Source organism: Varroa destructor, unplaced genomic scaffold (genome assembly GCF_002443255.2).
Source record: "Varroa destructor unplaced genomic scaffold, Vdes_3.0 BEIS01000001.1, whole genome shotgun sequence".
Classification (NCBI taxonomy): domain Eukaryota; kingdom Metazoa; phylum Arthropoda; class Arachnida; order Mesostigmata; family Varroidae; genus Varroa; species Varroa destructor.
Window position 1 is genome coordinate 10,272,594 of NW_019211454.1, and position 9,887 is coordinate 10,282,480.

At 37.4% G+C, this 9,887-nt stretch overlaps 1 protein-coding gene and 1 long non-coding RNA gene across 3 annotated transcripts in view; one reads left to right on the forward strand and one right to left on the reverse strand.

Moving 5' to 3' along the window:
* Positions 1-2,305: 2,305 nt before the first annotated feature.
* On the forward strand, positions 2,306-4,051 carry LOC111242886 (coenzyme Q-binding protein COQ10 homolog B, mitochondrial). Its single transcript, XM_022787809.2, has 2 exons — positions 2,306-2,636; positions 3,406-4,051. The coding sequence occupies exons 1-2, from the start codon at positions 2,325-2,327 to the stop codon at positions 3,685-3,687; spliced, it is 594 nt and encodes a 197-aa protein (XP_022643544.1). The 5' UTR covers positions 2,306-2,324; the 3' UTR covers positions 3,688-4,051.
* A 463-nt stretch (positions 4,052-4,514) lies between these two features.
* The window catches only part of LOC147758233 (uncharacterized), a 15,718-nt gene continuing 10,345 nt past the window's right edge, over positions 4,515-9,887 (reverse strand). The window contains exons 3-4 of one of the 2 annotated variants that reach the window (XR_015319049.1): positions 9,032-9,788; positions 4,515-7,187 (exon numbers count right to left, since the gene is read on the reverse strand). This is a non-coding gene — a long non-coding RNA (uncharacterized LOC147758233). Of the gene's footprint in view, positions 7,188-7,505; positions 9,789-9,887 lie in introns of those variants that run through there. The other variant, XR_015319048.1, reaches the window with a different exon arrangement.

Consider the following 9,887-nt stretch of genomic DNA (forward strand, 5'->3'; position numbering starts at 1 on the left):
CTGCTATTGATACACCTATTTTTCGTTTCAATTTATACGTAAAAACCTTACAGCGCTACCAACGCCATCAATACGGACACGTCGACTGCGCCAGTAAACAAATCAACGCTACATGAAAAACCTGTTTGCTTTCACGCGGAGCGACAAGCTAATCCTAGGCACCTAACCGGGCATCCACAGGAGAAAAGTCGTCGCGAGATTTTTAGGTCGCGTAAAATGTAGGTGTATTTGGAATTCCTTATATGAAGGGCAACAGCGAAAGCCCTAAGATACAATGTTCTACATGCTCGTGAACCGTACCGCACCGAATTGTGTTCGTGAACATAGAGAAGGTAGCGACAAGCAGCTGATTCACGATGACGCCAAGGGTTGATAAACATCGCGACAATTGATGATATAGGAAGCCTAGTAAAACTACTGGGTAGATGAGATAGCCCGAACGGTCCGTTTGCTGACTTTTGATCATATTGCTTAGCGTAAAATTACATAATGACAAATGAAAATATATTACTGACAATTGCGCTTTTGATCAGTGTGATGGTACCGCAACACCTTTGGAATTAATAACATTTTGATGTGTAACATTTTCTAGGTTTAGCATCCACATTTTAAATCATTAATGAAATTATATAATATACGTGGTATTGTTTAATTTTAGTACCGTTTATTGCATCTACCTGCTTTTTTATGACAATTTCTCCATCAAGCCATCTTTACCGTATTTATCGCCATTAGCAACATTGAATGAAACTCTAATTAATGATAATTTTAAGCATAGTTCTCAACGAGGTTTCATCTTGGTGCTACCCGAGTACTGACCTTATCATTGAACCAAGAAGGCATTAGGTTAACCGTGAAGAGTTAGTGGTCAACGCGAATATATAGCAATTAGGTGCTCTTGCTGGCCAACACTCTAGCGAGTGCTATTTAAAGGATAAAATTACAATATTCTATAGATACAATTCTAATTCGATCTCCTTTATATTATTCGCGGGACGATGATATAGAGGTTACACTGAATATGTCATCATCGTGACGATGCAAGTATACAATGCGGTCCAGTAGCAGTACCCTTCTGTTTGTAGGCCTAATATGTCTAAACAGAAGTTACCGTGGCTAACTGATATGTAATTGCCCGTTTGTTATTGTCTTTTAGTAGTTGTATTTGTTTAATTATTAGAAATGTGTCTTATTTTTCGTCAGCAATCCCAATGCTGTTCCAATAAAACATTTAGAAAGACTAACTTAATTTTGCCAATGTTACTTGATTGCATTTTCACGCCTCAAAACTACTACCGGTGTCATAGACCATTCACTAATGCGATTTTCAGAACCGGTGTTTCTAAACATTACCTACCGTTGAACTTGAGCGTATATCGTTAACTTGATTATCAAATAGTGGTCAATTGAAAAAGCTCAAAAATTACAAGCATATTTTAGGTAATCTAGGAAAGGATCAACAAGAATTTCTAATTCCTGAGCATTACCTATATTATTATTATATAATTAAAATAATAATAATAATAATAAAAAGAAATAAGACCCGACATCAGTTGTTCATAAAAATAATGTCGAAAAAAAAATTTTGAATGAACGTTCAGCTGAAACGAAACGCAATTTTACAACTATACTTGCGCATACAGAATACGGACGAGTGTGCCTTCGCCATCCTGTGTCCTTGTATCTAATAATAGTATCATGCTATGATTTGACTTTCGATCTTCCCTCTACCTATTTTCGCCATTTTCAACGTTCAAATAATAGAACCAATGCGTAAACCGTTTCCTCCCACTAAAGAAATCATCGATTATGGGTATATTATTTGCCCGTTCAAGACACTTCGAGAGGTGCGCTATTGAAAAGCTTTTGGAAGGGGCGTTGAATAACGGTGTTCATTGATTAAGGTTACACCTTAAAGCATTTAAAATTCAAAACGGTAGTTTGAAGTACTTTTGTAACTTAGTAAGGTCGTAAAATACGCAAGCTTCGATCTAATAAGCCTCTTGAAAGGATTCAGATCCAATACTGCCCCACTTATCGCCCAGCCTTAATCTAATTGTAAATTTTCTTCGAGTAATAGATATCGTCCTTTTTGTATATTTGATATATATTGTGTACCGAACAAACGGTGTCAATAAAAGTTCTTATAAGGTTATTATTTTTTTTTTACGATAACGTTAGTTCTTCAAAGCTGTGTCGTCTTTAGTTCCATGGCTATAAAGCAATTACCAATGGAAGTGTAAGTACAGTCACAATTTTCTTTCTTAATGGCAGAGGTTAACCGCCCACGGATTGCAAAGAACCGCTAATGTGTTCAGTCCAAGATGGCGGCCTCCTTAACCCGCGTTCGAATACCTCAATTTTTTGTTAACTTTACAAATTGTAAAGCACTTAAGGAACGAAAACAATGTTTGTTCAATCTAATAAAAAGTTGTGGCGACAAAGTATCGCACTACGAACGAAAATTAGTTGGTTATAGTCAGGAGCAGATGTATCAGGTTGTTAGTGATACTAGTCGTTATCCAGAGTTTTTGCCATGGTGCCACCAATCCAAAGCCGTAGGTCGTCGGGGCCTTATAGAGCACGTACAGCTCACTGTCGGATTCACCCCATTTGAGGAAACCTACTTGTCAGAGGTATGTGGAGAGAATTATAACGAACAAAGTGTACTTCCTTGATCATATGAGCCTGAGATGTGCCCACAAGCATCATGTAAGCACCATAGTTCTTTAGTCACTTTCACCCGCGGACACGCGCTCGCGAGATATATTTAAAAATCACGTTTTTTTTTTTTTTAATTACTATCATGCATTATTATACCTTACAATTCTATCAGATGGATGTAATTTGAGTCACAGTAATAGTCAGCTTAGGGCAGAGCTGGCTCCTATAGGTTCGTAAGTGAATATATACAATGTTCAGGGTTTTACTAGTTTTATTATTATTATTATTACTAACTTTATTATTTGCATGCACTTACTAGGAGAGTTTAACATAACTAAAATATCATTCAGTAGTTATTCTATATATTTAAAAATTTTTTTTTGCATTTATTCTATTTTAAAAGCAATTTTCTATCATTAGTAATGCGCACACATGCTCTTAGAATTGAGGATCTCTTCATTAACTGAAGTTGTATCTTGACACAACGCTTACGTGTGCTGCGACATAATGCTACTAGGCGACTGACTACAGTGGCCTAAGTACTTCTTGAAGCAAAGCGACTGTAATCTGCACAATAAAATACAATATATCATTGCAGGTGAGCTAAAGCATTTCGAACTCAGCTACTCGAATCAATTTCATCTGGGTAAATAACAATGAAGAGGATCGCTAGACTTGGTACCGTTGGTTACATCATGACTTTGGTAATTCTAGTATTATTATGTTTGCTTCTACATGCAGGTAACCCGGCAACAGCCAAATCGAATTCGGACCTACTCAGCGGAAGGCACATTCTTCCGGGACCTCGAGTCGCGTTGGATGTTTGTGGCTCACGACGAACAATCATGTATACTCGACTTTGAGGTTAGCTTTGTCGTAAAGTCACCGCTGCAAACTCCCTTAGCCAATGCGTTCCTTAAGACTACTGCATCGCAGATGAGTCGAGCTTTCATAGATCGGGCGCATGTATTATACGGAAAACCGTCTCGCGAGGAAAAGGAATTGAATGATTCGAAGAGCTAACAGAACTATCAGTGTATCGATTGAACTCGCTCCTCATTTGACTACGTTTGTCCTAAAATATCCTAAATATACATATATTAATATAACTGCTTTTCAAGTCTGAAAGTAGCGTTAAAAGCCAGTTCGGCCAGGGATGTCTAGCATCTAGTTCATTGCAAGTTGCTACAGCTTTAGATAAAATTACGTCAGCCATGGAGCGAGTTAATGTATAAACATGTTTAATAGACTCTGCTGAGATCAACAGGTAACCAGTTTTTTGGAGAAGGGAAGAAGTTTTGTAGATAGTGAGTTTTATAATACCGAAGTGAAATTGTTCATGAATCGTCTAACTGTAATAAAGACAGCTATATAAAGGAAGAAAGAACGTGCTATCTTTGTATGAGCTATTGAATATTAATTCGTCTGGGTTGCGAACTCGGTTCAGTAACTGCCTTATTTTACCCTTGGCCACAAAGCACAGAAGAGTCTAGAAAGGAACTCACATAGAGATTCGATAGACTTCAAACTTTTGCATTACAAAGTACTTGTAGTATTATTATTATTGTATTATATATTATAATTAATCTTCCGTTAACAACTTAAGTCACCTAAATTTGTCGTCTCTAGGGAACAGAATTAGAATACTGGTCAATTTTTTACATTGGTTCACGAAATTAAAGCATTATCCTATCTACGTTATTTATAGATGAAAAAAATACTATATAGCTAGCTTTGAATGGATTGTTCGCTTGAATGTTTCTTTTTTTTTTTACCTCTTTTTAAACATGTCGACCTAATTTGCTAAAATGAAACAAAAATTAAAAAGCAACTCGATCAGACATGTGATAAATAAGATCCAGAGAACAAAAAGGCCAAGAAAATCTCATTTAAAATAGGAGTTTGAAGTCGAACAAGTTAACTTCATCATCGATTATTGACCGTATAAATAAGTTAATTTATATGAGATTGTTTTCCCAAATTGTAAATCGAATTACACAATTAGCTGTTGTTTTTTATGTAATGGATTATTGTATATTGTACCGTATCAACAATCTGAAAAACCCAATAAGTATCTTATGATCATGTTACGTATATTCGTATCGAGGCTTATTTCAATTATCGTAGATAATAAAGGGCCAGTTCATTACATGAATCTGAATTTGTAATAAGTTATCGAGAAAATAGCGAGAATTGGCCTTCAAAGAGGATGACCGGCAGCTTTCTTAGTTTGGCAGGGCAATGTTGACAAAGTATGTCTAACGTATAATAGTCCATATTACGCGTGAAGCCGTATAGTTTTCTTGGCTCTATCACATGTACTATCCTACGACCTTTGACCTTTGAACGAGCGACCTTTCAACTTAGGCTAACATTAAGAATAGCAACTAATGAAATGCGTTTATCATGTGCAGCTTCTAAAATGATATACCGTTCATCAAATGTAATTTGTTGGCTAAAATGGTTGATAACGTATGCACTGATTATTTAGCTTTTTATAAGATTTGCGTAATTGTTTTCACTGTAAGTAAAGACCAAGTAAAGAGTTACAACTAATGGTCTCTGGCCCCGAATAAATCTGACATAAGACCGTCACGTCCTAGATACTAATGAACCTTATTGTAATTGGCACTATGCTAAACAAAATAGTAATTTTTGGTTGGCCTAAGATATCGGTATTAGTTTCTATTTTTATATATATGCGCAAAGATGTATAACTAAGCGACGTAATGTTTAAGCAAAATTAACCATGTTACTCGTTATCTAGCTTAATAGGGTGGGAACATGTCATGCGACGCGTAAGGTACAAAATATAATAACAAGCGCTTATCCGTCTAATAGCTTCAGTCTCAGTACACATTGAGCCACCTACAGATGGTAACATCGCAAAACTTTATCAATAGAACCTAATGAATGCCGACTGAAAGTGACGAATATATTATAATTACGTTCTGACTGTAATTAAAAATCGATCTTTCGAAAATGAATTCAGAAGGTATCTACAAGCTATTACCAAACAAGTAAGTCGCTCGACATTACGTAACATTAAGTGAATAAGAATAATTCCTTTATTAGAACTATTGTAACCTGGGAGTGCTGATCCACAAGGTTACTTTTCTATCAAATCATTTTGAGTGAATCGGACCCTTAACGTCCCTCTGGGTCACAACTGCACACAGAGTGTTACGCTGGCCATTGTACATATACATTTGTGCGGCAATGGACTGAGAATAAGACTGTATTACGCAGACTCACTGCGGCATCTATTAGCGTCGTATTGCACACCTTGCCCATTTATATTGCCCATGGTTTATTTGAAAATAAATTGAGCTTAGCAAATTTAAACTAAGTACAATTAACACAACTAGAGCCTTGTGGCTTTTCGGATCGGTTACACCCCTACCAGGAGCTGCATCTGAGGGGTCAACGAATCGGCGAACGTTTTCGATATAAATAGAGAACACCTGTTAGAAACTATAACGATCCCAGGCTTTCAAGCGTTCAATAGCTGTAAAAGTATAAAATCTCTAGCTAGGCTGCATGAACAGTCGACGACAGATATGAATTCGAGTGGTGTTCTTATCCCAACGTTTGGGTAAAATTGTGTGTAAAAGGTAAGTTATTATACCATCAGAAGTTCTATTACTTCTATTTTAAATAGTATAAAGAAGTACTTCTTGATTATGGACTTTTCCTTCCCCTGCACATTTGAATATATACATGCAAGGAGCTCTGCATCATGAACGTCCACGCGAGCAATTACTGGGTTTAGAAGTTATGTGCTGAAGGCAAAACGTACGTATCCAGTTTACTACCTGTTTCATTTGATTCTATTTTGCATTTCCACTTAATCCATTGGTCCAATTAGCAGTCTTCACCATTCTATTTTCATCTGTCAAGACGAGTATTATATTACGCCTGTATTCTCCGTTAATTATCTACAAGGTAGGAGATCTCTATGGCTTTTTACTTCTCGCTGGTGGACGATTTCCAATATGCTCTAAAATGTGGCGACAGATGAAAATATAAATGAATGACGGGTGTTTCTTTCAATAAGTGTTTTGCTGTGGTGATTAAATATCGTGCCCTAAACACTGTAGAACGCGCTATTTATCAGTAGCGCTTTGCAAGTGGACATCGCGTTTAATTGTCAGTGTCATTAGATCCAGTTCAAAAAGATACTTTCCTGTTGAACTCGTTTTCACCATCGCTTCGCCAAGATGGCAGATTTCAGTTGGTGATGGGTCTATTGATGGGTCGGAGAACGCATAGAAATAGATCACATCTTCCCTTCTCTACCGGATGGAAGTCACGCGGGGCTTTGTCGCCATCGCCATCGTGAGCACCAGGTTATCGGGAGCTCGGCTCAACGTACGGCGAAAAGCCTCGGAGAAGATCAGTCGACACTCGGCCAGTTGGCTTTAACACTTCCACGAAAGATGGATGGATGAATAATAACAGCCAACGGTCAGGCTTCCATTGCCTGCTGGGAACAGCAGCAACCGTATGACAAAATGGCTCGTCTACAAACAACGAAAAGAATACTCTACTATCATTTCATGAGACAGAGCTATTCGCTACTGAAAAAATTACGCCGTTTCGTTTGGGCCGGGAAAAAAATGAGCCCACTCCTGTTATCCCATCACTGGAGGAGACAGAAACTAAATAATTATCTCGTTTTTATATTATAGTTTCGCTTGCTCCAAACCTACGTTTTTAAGAGCAAACGGAGCTGCTTTATAGAAGTGCACCTCCTTGGACTCGTATGTGAAACGGAATGCAATCAAGAGCACAGACTCAGAGTATAACTCGGCTTAGTAGGAACGTGTGTATATATATGTCAAGTTAAACTAAGACATCGTAGTTTTTATAAAGCAAAAGAAACTTTATAAACATAATGCATTGTCCGAATAAAACGGTATTTGTGACATACGAAACAACATTGGGCATAGGCAAGAGCACTCATCAGGATACGCCATAGGTAACTATTTACGCCGGAAGAATGCCCATAATAATATTTATACACGCCTCGATCTGAAAGGACAGTGCTATTCTTTCTCTCTTTTCAAACAAACTGCAACTCGTCGATGGGCCCATACTTAGGCCATTCAAGTGCAGGCTTCACAGAATTTCATGTGGATCTATGGCAGACGAATTACAATCCTTGACCTGTCTAACGTGATAGTAAATAATTACAAAGCATTGGTTTTACTAGCCATAATCACAGTCTCTTTTTTACTTTTTTTTAATAAAAACGCATTTAGTTTTATTGAATTACTAATTTCTTTGCACGAATTCATAGGTGCTCGTCCGCGTATAGCCTAACTTCTGACTACGACATAGATGTTTGCAACTACAAAATAAGGTAATTCTACTAGGTCAATTTAGGGCGCAACAAAAGAAACTTTTACAACTATGCTGGTATAATCTTTCTCTTGATAGCTTCTCCCATGGTGCAGATCCACTTATTTCTCGCTTAACTTGGCTTGGCCCTTTTAAGCTACGCTCCTAGTTTCGATCATAACAATTTTGCTTTGGATTCGGAAAATATTTTATTTATAAACATATTTAAAGGTTTATGGAGTCACTATTTAACGAAATTTTCTCTCATGCTCTCATTCCTGTTGTTTTTTTATGTACGCTATGAATTATTATGAAAAACGCTTTATTATGAAACTAATGTCATCAGTCATACGTTTTCGATTAGTTAAATTATTCGTCAACAATTAATCATTTATTACTTAATTACTATGATTTTCTATAACTTCAAACTTTTTCTTTTATCTCGTTAGATGAATGACTCCCATTGAGAACAGGAATTAGCGAATTAGGAATCTGTAAATGAAAAAAAAAAAAGCAGAATGTTCGGGCTTCCAATGGCTATAGGCTGCAATAGGCTAAATAGTTGACTGCTGCGAAATAAGAAAGAAGTAGCTTCTAAAATTTAAATATGGAAACATCAAATAAGCAAATGATTCCAATTCGCACGCGGCCTTTGCGGACAGATACGCTTTGTGAGAGTAGGCTGGGACGTAGTATTCACAGAGCATAAAAATCTACCGCCATGTATATTGTCATAGAACTCGTTCCAAACCAAACATAGTGAGTGCTTTTTATGAATAGACATTTCAGTACAAAGCAGCTTTTCTTGCTCTCATTCAAGTCACAGACAATTCACGTCTTCAGCTCAAAAAAATAAAGGCAACACTAGTGATTCTTACAATAGGCACCTTTACAAGAAGGAGGTGCGCAGCACGAGCAAGCCTGTTCTAGTTATCCGTTTGCACTGCACCATTAAAAATAAGTGAGACCAAATAAAGTAACCCGAACCGAGTTTACAAATCCTTTTGAAAAAAACAATTCGTACCTTTATCGCGTAAGAACATATCTATAGGAGTCGTCTTGTTTCGCCAATACGAAGATTTTGGAGGTTACGCTCAAGTTCTTGCCGCGGGGGGTACTGCTCTAATAGGACGGTTGTAAATTGACATTAAAGATACATACTGTTTTTTCACACTAGTTATAATGTTGGCATTCATTCTATGCGTATCTTCTCTATTTTTGTACGAAACAAATAGGTATATAACTAGGACAAAGCGATAGTTTATATAAGAGGTAGCTACCTTTCCATGTGCACAAAGGTCTGCTCTTTCTTATCGCAGCGTCGTTTATATCGAGTAGGGAATTTACACAGGCGCTTGCTTCATTTTGTCTAAGTCGCATAAATCACAACCTTCTGTAGCTCTCAACTTTCATCTTTGCTATATGTGATGCTGCCCACGCAGGCAGATTCTGATCTTTCGGCGCATGGCAGGTCTCTGGAAATGAACTCCTCTCGTTTTTGTGCAAGTAATAGCGCTGTTCGACGATATCAGGTAGTGTTGTATCGCTTCTGTCGCCCCGAAATTGTCTAGCGAACGACGGGAAGTGCTGTTTAAGCTTGCCTTGATATGCAGCCTTCTTGAGAGCTTGGGTAAATTTTTCAGAGGTTGCATAGTAGAGCACGTGGATGTCAGAAGTTGACAGCATCGAGGGTAGCTGGTTCCAGATTTGGATGTCGCATTCTTTCATCTCGTATGCGAGACACGTATTGCTTTACGGGGCATCTGAACTTCACGTATTACCTATTCCAACAAAATCATTAAACTACATGGAGAACATATATATCGGAATATAACGCGCTCTCAAAATCCAGTTAATCTATAAAATTTTACCCAGTCCAT